Source organism: Heptranchias perlo, chromosome 37 (genome assembly GCF_035084215.1).
Source record: "Heptranchias perlo isolate sHepPer1 chromosome 37, sHepPer1.hap1, whole genome shotgun sequence".
NCBI classification, from domain to species: domain Eukaryota; kingdom Metazoa; phylum Chordata; class Chondrichthyes; order Hexanchiformes; family Hexanchidae; genus Heptranchias; species Heptranchias perlo.
This window is the reverse complement of record NC_090361.1, coordinates 18,373,714-18,388,349: the sequence shown is the minus strand read 5'-3', so window position 1 is coordinate 18,388,349 and position 14,636 is coordinate 18,373,714. Positions and strand designations below refer to the sequence as shown.

Here is a 14,636-nt window from a genome sequence, read left to right as displayed (position 1 = left end):
TAATAGTAGGGGATTTCAACTACCTTAATATTAACTGGGACACAAACAGTGTGAAGGGTATAGAGGGCGCAAAATTCTTCAATTGCATTCAGGACAACTTTTTTTTAAGCCAGTACGTAGCAAGTCCAACAAGAGGAGGCAGTTCTGGATTTAGTTTTAGGAAATGAGGCTGGGCAGGTGGAAGGAGTATCAGTGGGAGAGCATTTTGGCAGTTGTGATCATAATTCAGTTAGTTTTAGCACAGTTATGGAAAAGGACAAAGATAGAACAAGAGTTCTATCAATTGGGGAAAAGGCCAATTTTACTAAGCTAAGAAGTGATTGTGCAAAAGTGGACTGGAAACAGCTACTTGAAGGTAAATTAATGTCAGAGCAGTAGGAGGCATTCAAGGGGAAGATTCAAGGGGTGCAGAGTAAACATGGTCCCACAAAGAAAAAGGGTGGGGCTGCCAAATCTAGAGTCCCCTGGATGTCAAGGAGCATACAGGGTAAGATAAGGCAGCAAAGGAAAGCTTATGTCAGAAACCGAGAACTCAACACTAGAGAAAGCCTAGCGGAGTATGAAACATGAAATTAGGAAAGCAAAGAGAGGGCATGAAAAAATATTGGCAAGCAAAATCAAGGAAAACCCAAAGATGTTTTATAAAGACATTAAGAGCAAGAGAATAACTAAGGAAAGAATGGGGCCTATTAGAGACCAAAAAGGTAACCTGTGTGTGGAGGCGGAAGATGTTGGTATGGTTCTTAATGAATACTTTGTGTCTGTCTTCACAAAAGAGAGGGACGATGCAGACATTGTAGTTAAGGAGCAGTGTGAAATATTGGATGGGATAAACAGTGAGAGGGGAAATATTAAGGGGATTAGCATCTTTGAAAGTAGATAAATCACCAGGGCCGGATGAAATGTTTCCCAGGCTGTTAAAAGAAGCAAGGGAGGAAATAGTGGAGGCTCTGACCATCATTTTCCGATTCTCATTGGGTACAGGCGTGGTGCTAGAGGATTGGAGGACTGCTAATGTTGTACTATTGTTTAAAAAGGGAGCGAGGGATAGACCGAGTAAATACAGGCCAGTCAGTCTAACCTCAGTGGTGGTACGAATGTGGCCCACACCCAACAAAATGCAATGCTTCATCAGGCCCTTACTTTGATTAGGCATGTACTGAGGACAAGAGAACAAATGCGTACCATTGGCTGCACTGTTCACTTCTGAGAACACTCAGCACAAATGGTCTCAATTAGTTTCATTCTTATTCTGGTATCTTGGCTTAAGCTGAAAGGAGTCCCTTCATCTGTGCACCGCAGAAAATCCCACATTAAGCATCTGATTACTGAGCATGTGCAAGCAATGAATTGGAGTGCCAAACCAATTAAAAGCAGTCCCTGCAATCATGCTCAAAAAGTCCACCAATGCACACAACGTCCACCTTGAACTTTCATCCCTATTTTATTTTAGATATAATTAAAATTTCTTCAAATGCACCAGGACTAGTTGTTGCAGTGCTTATTCTTCCCATTGGATAACTATCCTACTCCTTTTGGCTTCAGCAGCTAATACTCGTTCCATGAATCATGTAAATTTTACCAAAGTAACTGGGACTTATCAATTCAATCTTGTAATCCTCTCTGGCTGTTAGCTTGCATGCAGAAATTTGCTAGGAAGAAAACAGACCTAAAACTGAATTCAATTGCCCCTTATATTCATACTCTAGTGCATCATCCTACAGTAATTTTAAGTCTAATCTTATTTAGGAGTTCAGATTTCCAACACATAGCTTACAATCACTTCCAGGCATTCATTAGTCACAATTTAGTGGGTGAGCAGGTTGTTTAATTTATTCCAAGTGTTTCTCACAATAGTCTACAATACAAGGCCTGGCTTCACAGGAATCAGCCGGTTACCTGTATCAAGTACTCAAACTGGTAGATGCAGAGTCCCAGCTCTGCCATACTGGGTTTGAAGAGCTCCCGCAGTCGATATTCTTGCATCAAACGCACAAAAACACAAAAGGCTTCTTCTTCTGGCATCTGTAAAAGGAAGAAACTAACTGCAAGCAAGGCACTGGGAAAATAAACAACATCAAACAATCTCACTTCAGCACAGGCTCAAATCACAGCCAACAGTTTTATGACCATGTTCAATAAGGACCAGGTATCATAGAGAAAGAGGTCATTGTAAAAAAAAAATAGTAGTGCGAGAAGCCATTAAAAAGTCTCTTGCTCTTTGCCCTCCTCTGCACCACACACTATTCCCAGGCCAACGGGGTGAGCAGCTTGAGCCAGGGCTTCATCACTACTACTCCAGGCAGTCAATGGGAGAAGCACATCTCTCCCTGTGAAGCAATTCACCTCCACTCTGTTCTTTCTTGATCGTACAGACAAAGATGTGGATGTGAACTAATCCTGGAAACTCACTCCCGGAAGAATGAGGCCACATATTGTTTGGATAATGGTGCAAAAAAGATACACAAGATATCAGAACTAAGGATATCCTTATCATGAAAGGTTGAACAGGCTGGGGCTCTTCTCTCTAGAAAAGGAGAATGTTGAGAGGTGACCTGATAGAGATCGTTAAGATAATGATAGGGTTTGATAGGGTAGACGCAGAGAAAAATGTTTCCACTTGTGGGGGTGTCCAAAGCTAGGGGTCATAAATATAAAATAGTAGCTAATAAATCCAATAGGGATTCAGGAGAAACTTCTTTACCCAAAGAATGGTAAGAATGAGGAACTCGCTACCACAAGGAGTAGTTGAGGCAAATAGCATAGATGCATTTAAGGGGAAGCTAGATAAGCACGAGGGAGAAAGGAATAGAAGGGTGTCCTGATAGGATTAGATGAAGTAGGGAGGGAGGAGGCTCATGTGGAGCATAAACGCTGGCATAGACCAGTTGGGCCGAATGGCCTAGTTCTGTGCTGTAATTTCAATGTAACTGCTACCATGCCACCACCCAAACACTGCACCATAAGAACATAAGAAATTGGAGCAGGAGTAGGCCAATCGGCCCCTCGAGCCTGCTCCGCCATTCAATAAGATCATGGCTGATCTGATCCCAACCACAAATCTAAAGAACACAAGAAGTCGGAGCAGGACCCGGCCACATAGCCCCTGGGCCCTCTCCGCCACCCACAGGGCATTGACCGATCCGAACTCAGCTTCATGTCCAATTTCCTGCCCACTCCCCATAACCCCTAATTCCCTTTACTTCTAGGAAACTGTCTATTTCTGTTTTAAATTTATCTAATGATGTAGCTTCCACAGCTTCCTGGGGCAGCAAATTCCACAGACCTACCACCCTCTGAGTGAAGAAGTTTCTCCTCATCTCAGTTTTGAAAGAGCAGCCCCTTATTCTAAGATTATGCCCCCTAGTTCTAGTTTCACCCATCTTTGGGAACATCCTTACTGCATCCACCCGATCAAGACCCTTCACAATCTTATATGTTTCAATAAGATCGCCTCTCATTCTTCTGAACTCCAATGAGTAGAGTCCCAATCTACTCAACCTCTCCTCATATGTCCGCCCCCTCATCCCCGGGATTAACCGAGTGAACCTTCTTTGTACTGCCTCGAGAGCAAGTATGTCTTTTCTTAAGTATGGAGACCAAAACTGTATGCAGTATTCCAGGTGCGGTCTCACCAATACCTTATATAACTGCAGCAATACCTCCTTGTTTTTATATTCTATCCCCCTAGCAATAAAAGCCAACATTCCGTTGGCTTTCTTGATCACCTGCTGCACCTGCATACCAACTTTTTGATTTTCTTGCACTAGGACCCCCAGATCCCTTTGTACTGCAGTACTTTCCAGTCTCTCGCCATTAAGAAAATAACTTGCTCTCTGATTTTTCCTGCCAAAGTGCATAACCTCACATTTTCCAATATTATATTGCATCTGCCAAATCTCCGCCCACTCACCCAGCCTGTCTATATCCCCTTGCAGGTTTTTTATGTCCTCCTCACTCTCTACTTTCCCTCCCATCTTTGTATCATCTGCAAATTTTGATATGTTGCACTCGGTCCCCTCCTCCAAATCGTTAATATAGATTGTAAAGAGTTGGGGACCCAGCACCGACCCCTGTGGAACACCACTGGTTACTGGTTGCCAGTCCGAAAATGAACCATTTATCCCAACTCTCTGCTTCCTGTTCGATAACCAATCCTCCACCCATGCCAGAATATTACCCCCAATCCCGTGATTTTTTATCTTAAGTAATAATCTTTTATGTGGCACCTTGTCGAATGCCTTCTGGAAGTCTAAATACACTATGTCCACTGGTTCCCCTTTATCCACCCTATACGTTATATCCTCGAAGAACTCAAGCAAATTTGTCAGACATGACTTCCCCTTCATAAAGCCATGCTGACTTTGTCCTATTAAATTATGCTTATCTAAATGTTCCGTTACTGTCTCCTTAATAATAGACTCCAAAATTTTACCCACCACAGATGTTAAGCTAACTGGCCTATAATTTCCAGCCTTCTGCCTACTACCCTTTTTAAATAACGGTGTTACATTAGCAGTTTTCCAATCTGCCGGGACCTCTCCTGAGTCCAGGGAATTTTGGAAAACTATCACCAAAGCATCTTAGAAGAATTGAAGGGAAAAGTAATGGTTAGATGCAAATGTGGCTTTTAATTCTTCTCATTGACCTTTTATGCTGGTATTTTAAATTGGATTTCTAGGTCTACAAGTCTGCTGCTGGTCAACAGATTTAACAGTATAAACACCAGGGGCAGGCTCCTGGAATGAGATTTAAAAAGACCTACAAAAAACTTGCTGTTACATACTGAAGGGAGTATCAACGAACAAATAATCAGCTACTCTTGTGCAGCATTTTGGTTTTATGAATGTGCAGTTCAGACATTATCTTTTACAGGATTCCTGCTGCAAATAACAGTGCTCCAAATTGGTCTGACTACCTGTCAACTAAAATACTGCTACCTGATTGGACATCTAATCTCAATGACCTAGTTAGATGACAGTTTCTGAACTCTGCTTCCACTGTCCAGCAGACATGCAGGAGCATCGAAGTTCCACCTGTGTGCAGAACATCTGGTTATGAGGATGCCATTGCAGATAAAATATATGAAGTAAAAGAATGCACTAGCAAAGCCATTCCTTGAAACACTAGGAAAAGAAGTGTCAAGACCTTTCACTAAGATACGCAGTCATACTATTTATACATAAGCACCACACCATCACATAATCATCAGGATAAGATTTACTCAGCAGTTCCTGCTAACCCTGGTGCATCACTGGACAAATTATTCACACTAACCTGCATGAGGAGGAGCCCCACAATGAATGCACTTCCTTGGCAATATCCAACTTCACGGTCAACCAGAGAGTATGCCTGTAACAAAGCAAGCGAATGCAGTCTCAAACCCAGGAAAATATTCAGATACTTGCACCACATGGTGACTTAGCAGCTCCATCAGTGGTGACTGATGCATAGAGGTAGATTTCTGCTTAATAAAAATGGGAGTATTGGATGTTCCATCAGTCAAACCAACATGGATTTGTAGAACCAACTTATCCAAGGTCGCGCTCAATTACTTGCACTATCTGGAATACATGAATGAGTGCGCACTATACTGAATCTTAAGAGAACGGCTCAGTTAGTAAATATAACCCTCGAGCTTTCACCTTGCAGGCTATGAGTACATGAAACTCTCCACTGGATTATCACTTGGCAATTTGCATTGTGTCTATAGTAGACGCCGAATCAGCAATAGACCTCCCAGCCCATTGTCACAGTACTCAAACACCTCAATCAGGTTGCTCTGTCACACATGTGAAAGAATCGAGGGAAATAGCCATCCCTTGGGATACTTTTAATTCCTTTGATGCATTTTCCATTATTAGAACCTTATATACTTTTTGGAACACTGCCAACCCATGTGAGGACACATAGGCGAGAGCTGTAGCAATCAGTTTTTCAGTATAATCTACTCTTCATTCAAATTCACTGAATTCAACTTTCAGTACTAAATTATCAACTTGATGCATTTTTGATGTTAATTCAAATTACTGGAAAATTCACGTTTTTAATGCAAAAAAGACTACTTCAAATTACCAGGAGTGGACTCGAGTGGAATTACTGCTCTAGGATCTCTTCCTGCTAACCCTGGTAACACTTCAATTGCACTGGCCGCAAGATACCAGTTCTTTGCATTGGACAGGTGGGCCAGCCTGAAATCATTTAACAGGCTGCAATTGAATCAAGGAATTCAGTGCAGTTCAAGAACGAACAAACTTGTATTCATATAGCACCTTTCACAATCTCAAGTCATCCCAAAGCGCTTTCCAACCAATTCAGTGCTTTTGAAGTGTAGTCACTGTTATAACAGACACGTGGCAGCCAATTTGCACACAGCAAGGTTCCACAAACAGCAATGAGATATTCATGAAAGCAAAGCGGACTCATTCTGATGACAATTTCATCAATAACTCAGTTTGGTAAAAAGAAATGATCTGGCCCAACAGTTTCAACATTAGACTGTACCACTCTCAACAAAGTTACAATCGTAGACGAGACTACTCCACACTCCAGCTTGCCCAGCTATAGCAATCCACTTACACCTCAAATTATTTTCTGGGAATCATAGAAATTTACGACACAGAAGGAGGCTGCTCGGCCCATCATGTCTCTGCCGGCTGAAAAAGAGCTATCCAATCTAATCCCACTTTCCAGCTCTTAATTCACAGTCTTGTAGGTTACGGCACTTCAAGTGCACATCCAAGTACTTTTCAAATGCAATGAGGGTTTCTGCCTCTACCACCCTTTCAGGCAGTGACTTCCAGATCCCCACCATCCTCTGGATGAAAACATTTTTCCTCAACTCCCCTCTAATCCTTCTACCAATTACTTTAAATCTATGCCCCCTGGTTATTGACCTCTCTGCTAAGGGAAATAGGTCCTTCCTAGCCACTCTATCTAGGCCCCTCATAATTTTACACACCTCAATTAAATCTCCCCTCAGCCTCCTCTATTCCAAAGAAAACAACCCCAGCCGATCCAATCTTTCCTCGTAGCTAAAATTCTCCAGTCCTGGAAACATCCTCATAAATCTCCTCTGTACCCTCTCCAGTCCAATCACATCATTCCTGTAATGTGGAGACCAGAACTGTACGCAGTACTCAACCTATGGTCTAACTAGTGTTTTATACCATTCCAGCATAACCTCCCTGCTCTTATATTCTGTGCCTTGGCTAATAAAGGAAAGTATTCTGTATGCCTTCTTAACCGCCTTGCCTACCTGTCCTGCTACCTTCAGGGCTCTGTGGACATGCACTCCAGGATCCCTCTCTTCCTCTACAATTCTCAGTATCCTCCCATTTATTGTGTATTCCTTACCTTGTTTGACCACCCCAAATGAATTACCTCACTTCTCTGGATGGAATTCCATTTGCCACTTTTCTGCCCACTTGACCAGCCCATTGATATCGTCCTGCAGTCTGCAACTTTCCTCCTCACTGTCAACCGCACGGCCAAGTTTTGTATCATCTGCAAACTTCTTAATTATGCCCCCTACATTTAAGTCTAAATCATTGATATATACCACAAAAAGCAATGGACCTAGTACTGAGCCCTGCAGATCTCCACTGGAAACAGCCTTCCAGTCACAAAAACACCCATCGACCATTACCCTTTGCTTCCTGCCACTGAGCCAATCCTGGATCTAACTTGCCTTGGATCCCATGGGTTTTTACTTTTCTGACCAGTCTGCCATGTGGGACCTTGTCAAAAGCCTTGCTAAAATCCATGTAGGCAAGGGCAATAAATCTTGCCAACATTGCCCACATCCCATGAATGAATAAAAGAAAATCAATCGCTCTACCCTCATCGACTTTGTTACCTCCTCAAAAAATTCAATCAAATTAGTCAGTCACTGACTTCCCTTAACAAATCTATGCTGACTGTCCTTGATTAATCCGTGCCTTTCTAAATGACGATTAATACTGTCCCTCAGAATTGTTTCCAATAATTTGCCCACCACCGAGGTTAGGCTGACTGGCCTGTAAATTACTCCTTTATGCCTTTTTAAACAACGGTACAACATTAGCAGTGCTCCAATCCTCCGGTACCACGCCTGTAGGCAGGGAGGATTGGAAAATGATGGTCAGAGCCTCCGCTATTTCCTCCCTTGCTTCTCATAACAGATTGGGATACATTTCATCCGAGTCTGGCGATTTATCTACTTTCAAAGATGCTAATATTTACTCTCTCACGATGATTATCCCATCCAATATTTCACACTCCTCCTCAACGATGTCTGCATCATCCCTCTCTTGTGAAAACAGATTCAAAGTATTCATTAAGAACCACACTCAGGTCTTCCGCCTCCACACACGTTACCTTTTTGGTCTCTAATAGGCCCTACTCTTTCCTTAGTTATCCTCTTGCTCTTTATGTATTTTTTTTTTAATTCGTTCACGGGATGTGGGCGTCGCTGGCGAGGCCAGCATTTATGTATTTATAAATCATCTTTGGGTTTTCTTTGATTTTACCCGCCAATATTTTTTCATGCCCTCCCTTTGCTTTCCTAATTTCCTTTTTAATTCCACCCCTGCAGTTTCTGTATTCCTCTAGGCTTTCTGCAGTATTAAGCTCTCGGTATCTGACCTAAGCTTCCCTGTTTTGCCTTATCCTACCCTGTATGCTACTTGACATCCGGGGGGCTCTAGATTTGGCAGTCCCACCCTTTTTCTGATTTACCTTCAAGTAGCTGATTCCGGTCCACTTTAATTCACAATACTGTACCCATGAAGGGATTTCAATCTGGACTATCCTACCCTAATTGATGGGACCAAACATGATGAAGATGGCCAACTTTTGTTTTAAATAGGTGAGGGGAAGAGGGTTGGAGGAGGAAATTTGGGGAAAGAAAGGAGGAAGATGTTCCATTTTACATGGGCATAACAAGATTACTAGAAAAGACATGGCTCTGATGTACATTTCAATGAGCAAGTGGTCAAACTATGGCACACAGACTCCCTAGGGAGATGGAAGCAGTTAGTATTGATTCATTCAAATGTAAATTCGATCGATTTCTTTCAGAAAATAACATTTCGCGATACAGTACGTGATTAATTTGTGACATGACGCGGGAGGAAAAAGGTGATTTTGGACCTATGGTTCCCAAAGCTCTCCACCACTGGGGTTTCCCCGAGTCTGTTGGAGACTAATTGATAGAGACTGATTGTTATGATTAGTGAACAACTCCATTATCATTGTACCATGTGACTATCAGGACGGTAGAAGGCAATCGAGATGGACCCAGGTCTTTTTTCATCCAGCAATTCCTATGTTCCTGTGTATTAAAGGCAGTCGAGTGCCCTGGAGAATTCTCAAACGATCTTGACAATCAAAATAATTGTGAATTTTAGAAATTAGAATCTCTAAATAGAAATTATTTTGTATCTTTACCACATTCAGACATGAGAACTCCACCCAAGAATTTAAGTTTTAGTTCTTGAAAGGATTTGAAGCGTTAGAATTAAAATGAGCTGTAATCTCTCACATGCCATTGATTTTGTTCTGTAACAGATTTAATTGCACTGACTAAACTTCAGAATTGCACTGCACATGAAAACTGTGTAAAACTCATTTTAAGCTTCAAAGATCCATTGCCTCTTTTCCCACTGTTGTATTGACTGAATGTGTACTGTCAGTTTATTCTCAGGAGCATCTCACCAAATTAGAAAAGTAAACTGAAGAGGAGCTTTAACCAATTAAAATGACACTGTCTGTAGGGTCAGAGTTTCTACTTACCATCACCCACTAACGGCTACACTCCTTGGGAGGGTGGATAGTGAAGTTAAGCAGGGTCTTGGAGGTCAGTGGCTCTTGCTACAATTGTACAGGGATTTGGTGAGACCACACTTGTAGTACTGTGCACAAGTTTTGATCGCCTTACTTAAGGCAGGATATACTTGCCTTAAAGGCAGTGTAATGAAGGTTCACTAGATTGATTCCTGGGATGAGAGGGTTGTCCCATAAGGACAGATCTGGAGTTTAGAAGAATGAAAGGTGATCGCATTGAAACGTATGGAATTCTTAGAGGGCTTAACAGGATAGATGCTGAGAGGCCGTTTCCCCTGGCTGGAGAGTCTAGAACTAGGGGGCATAATCTCAGGATAAGGGGTCGGCGATTTAGGACAGATATGGAGGAATTTCTTCACTCAGAGGGTTGTGAATCTTTGGAACTCTCTACCCCAGAGGGCTGTGGATGCTCAGTCGTGGAGTACATTCAAGGTTGAGATAGATAGATTTATGGACTCTAGGGGAATCAAGGGATATGGGGATCGGGTGGGAAAGAGGGGTTGAGGTCAAAGATTAGCCATGATATTAAATGTAAGGAGTTTTACAACACCAGGTTATAGTCCAACAGCTTTATTTGGAATCACAAGCTTTTGGAGCTTTCCTCCTTCGTCAGGTGAGTGAAGGATTCCGTAAATGCACAGCATATATAGTCAGAGAACAATGCCTGGTGATTACAGATAATCTTTCCAACTGCCCGTTATGACACCTCGACAGAGAGATAATCAAAGCAATCAAAGGAGTGGATGGTGTTCAGACAGAGAATCATTACATCCTCGACAGCGGGAGGGAGAGAGAGAGGGAGAGACGGACGGAGAGAGAGGGAGAGACGGACGGAGAGAGAGGGAGAGACGGACGGAGAGAGAGGGAGAGACGGACGGAGAGAGAGGGAGAGACGGACGGAGAGAGACGGACGGAGAGAGACGGACGGAGGAGAGAGAGGGAGAGACGGACGGGGAGAGAGGGACGGAGAGAGAGGGAGAGAGGGACGGAGAGAGAGGGAGAGACGGACGGAGAGAGAGGGAGAGACGGACGGAGAGAGAGGGAGAGACGGACGGAGAGAGAGGGAGAGACGGACGGAGAGAGAGGGAGAGACGGACGGAGAGAGAGGGAGAGACGGACGGAGAGAGAGGGAGAGACGGACGGAGAGAGAGGGAGAGACGGACGGAGAGAGAGGGAGAGACGGACGGAGAGAGAGGGAGAGACGGACGGAGAGAGAGGGAGAGACGGACGGAGAGAGAGGGAGAGACGGACGGAGAGAGAGGGAGAGACGGACGGAGAGAGAGGGAGAGACGGACGGAGAGAGAGGGAGAGACGGACGGAGAGAGAGGGAGAGACGGACGGAGAGAGAGGGAGAGACGGACGGAGAGAGAGGGAGAGACGGACGGAGAGAGAGGGAGAGACGGACGGAGAGAGAGGGAGAGACGGACGGAGAGAGAGGGAGAGACGGACGGAGAGAGAGGGAGAGACGGACGGAGAGAGAGAGGGAGAGACGGACGGAGAGAGAGGGAGAGACGGACGGAGAGAGAGAGGGAGAGACGGACGGAGAGAGGGAGAGACGGACGGAGAGGGAGAGACGGACGGAGAGAGGAGAGACGGACGAGAGCGAGAGAGACGGACGAGAGCGAGAGAGACGGACGAGAGAGCGAGAGAGACGGACGAGAGCGAGAGAGAGACGGACGAGAGCGAGAGAGACGGACGAGAGCGAGAGAGACGGACGAGAGCGAGAGAGACGGACGAGAGCGAGAGAGACGGACGAGAGCGAGAGAGACGGACGAGAGCGAGAGAGACGGACGAGAGCGAGAGAGACGGACGAGAGCGAGAGAGACGGACGAGAGCGAGAGAGACGGACGAGAGCGAGAGAGACGGACGAGAGCGAGAGAGACGGACGAGAGCGAGAGAGACGGACGAGAGCGAGAGAGCGAGAGAGACGGACGAGAGCGAGAGAGACGGACGAGAGCGAGAGAGAGACGGACGAGAGCGAGAGAGACGGACGAGAGCGAGAGAGAGACGGACGAGAGCGAGAGAGACGGACGAGAGCGAGAGAGACGGACGAGAGCGAGAGAGACGGACGAGAGCGAGAGAGACGGACGAGAGCGAGAGAGACGGACGAGAGCGAGAGAGACGGACGAGAGCGAGAGAGACGGACGAGAGCGAGAGAGACGGACAGAGAGCGAGAGAGACGGACGAGAGCGAGAGAGACGGACGAGAGCGAGAGACGGACGAGAGCGAGAGAGACGGACGAGAGCGAGAGAGACGGACGAGAGCGAGAGAGACGGACGAGAGCGAGAGACGGACGAGAGCGAGAGAGACGGACGAGAGCGAGAGAGACGGACGAGAGCGAGAGAGACGGACGAGAGCGAGAGAGACGGACGAGAGCGAGAGAGAGAGAGACAGACAGACGAGAGAGAGAGACAGACAGACGAGAGAGAGAGAGAGAGACAAGAGAGAGAGACACGAGAGAGAGACACGAGAGAGAGACACGACGAGAGAGAGACAAGAGAGAGAGACACGAGAGAGAGACACGAGAGAGAGACACGAGAGAGAGACACGAGAGAGAGACACGAGAGAGAGACACGAGAGAGAGACACGAGAGAGAGACACGAGAGAGAGACACGAGAGAGAGACACGAGAGAGAGACACGAGAGAGAGACACGAGAGAGAGACACGAGAGAGAGACACGAGAGAGAGACACGAGAGAGAGACACGAGAGAGAGACACGAGAGAGAGACACGAGAGAGAGACACGAGAGAGAGACACGAGAGAGAGACACGAGAGAGAGACACGAGAGAGAGAGCCATACAGACGAGAGAGAGAGAGACAGGCCGACGAGAGAGAGAGAGACAGGCCGACGAGAGAGAGAGACAGACAGACAGACAGACACAGACGAGAGAGACAGACAGACGAGAGAGAGAGACAGACAGACAGACAGACAGACGAGAGAGACAGACAGACGAGAGAGACAGACAGACAGACAGACAGACGAGAGAGACAGACAGACGAGAGAGACAGACAGACGAGAGAGACAGACAGACGAGAGAGAGACAGACAGACAGACAGACGAGAGAGAGAGAGAGAGAGAGAGACAGACGAGAGAGAGAGAGAGACAGACGAGAGAGAGAGAGAGAGACAGACAGACGAGAGAGAGAGACAGACAGACGAGAGAGACAGACAGACGAGAGAGAGAGAGAGAGACAGACAGACGAGAGAGAGAGAGACAGACAGACAGACGAGAGAGAGAGAGACAGACAGACAGACAGACAGACGAGAGAGAGAGAGAGACAGACGAGAGAGAGAGAGAGAGAGACAGACGAGAGAGAGAGAGAGAGACAGACGAGAGAGAGAGAGAGAGACAGACGAGAGAGAGAGAGACAGACAGACAGACAGACGAGAGAGACAGACAGACGAGAGAGAGAGAGAGACAGACAGACGAGAGAGAGAGAGACAGACAGACGAGAGAGAGAGAGACAGACAGACGAGAGAGAGAGAGACAGACAGACAGACGAGAGAGAGAGAGACAGACAGACGAGAGAGAGAGAGACAGACAGACAGACGAGAGAGACAGACAGACGAGAGAGAGAGACAGACGAGAGAGAGAGACAGACAGACAGAAGAGAGAGAGAGACAGACAGACAGACGAGAGCGAGAGAGACAGACAGACGAGAGCGAGAGAGACAGACAGACAGACGAGGGAGAGAGACAGACAGACGAGGGAGAGAGACAGACAGACGAGGGAGAGAGACAGACAGACGAGGGAGAGAGACAGACAGACGAGGGAGAGAGACAGACAGACGAGGGAGAGAGACAGACAGACGAGGGAGAGAGACAGACAGACGAGGGAGAGAGACAGACAGACGAGGGAGAGAGACAGACAGACGAGGGAGAGAGACAGACAGACGAGGGAGAGAGACAGACAGACGAGGGAGAGAGACAGACAGACGAGGGAGAGAGACAGACAGACGAGGGAGAGAGACAGACAGACGAGGGAGAGAGACAGACAGACGAGGGAGAGAGAGAGAGACAGACGAGGGAGAGAGAGAGAGACAGACGAGGGAGAGAGAGAGAGACAGACGAGGGAGAGAGAGAGAGACAGACGAGGGAGAGAGAGAGAGAGAGACAGACGAGGGAGAGAGAGAGACAGACGAGGGAGAGAGAGAGACAGACGAGGGAGAGAGAGAGAGACAGACGAGGGAGAGAGAGAGAGACAGACGAGGGAGAGCGAGAGAGACAGACAGACAGACAGACAGACGAGAGAGACAGACAGACGAGAGAGACAGACAGACGAGAGAGAGACAGACAGACGAGAGAGAGACAGACAGACGAGAGAGAGACAGACAGACGAGAGAGAGACAGACAGACGAGAGAGAGACAGACAGACGAGAGAGAGACAGACAGACGAGAGAGAGACAGACAGACGAGAGAGAGACAGACAGACGAGAGAGAGACAGACAGACGAGAGAGAGACAGACAGACGAGAGAGAGACAGACAGACGAGAGAGAGACAGACAGACGAGAGAGAGACAGACAGACGAGAGAGAGACAGACAGACGAGAGAGAGACAGACAGACGAGAGAGAGACAGAGACAGACGAGAGAGAGACAGAGACAGACAGACGAGAGAGAGACAGAGACAGACAGACGAAAGAGAGAGAGACAGACGAGGGAGAGAGAGAGAGACAGACGAGGGAGAGAGACAGACGAGGGAGAGCGAGAGAGACAGACAGACAGACAGACAGACGAGAGAGACAGACAGACGAGAGAGACAGACAGACGAGAGAGAGACAGACAGACGAGAGAGAGACAGACAGACGAGAG

The 14,636-nt window shown here is 46.5% G+C and overlaps 1 protein-coding gene across 5 annotated transcripts in view; it reads right to left on the bottom strand.

Annotated features, from left to right (window-relative positions):
• The window catches only part of LOC137304550 (EVI5-like protein), a 406,109-nt gene that overhangs the window by 240,226 nt on the left and 151,247 nt on the right, over positions 1 to 14,636 (bottom strand). For all 5 annotated transcript variants that reach the window (XM_067973199.1, XM_067973201.1, XM_067973202.1 and 2 more), the window contains exons 5-6: positions 5,278 to 5,352; positions 1,900 to 2,025 (exon numbers count right to left, since the gene is read on the bottom strand). In XM_067973199.1, coding sequence (XP_067829300.1) covers positions 1,900 to 2,025; positions 5,278 to 5,352 — 201 coding nt within the window. The remainder of the gene's footprint in view (positions 1 to 1,899; positions 2,026 to 5,277; positions 5,353 to 14,636) is intronic.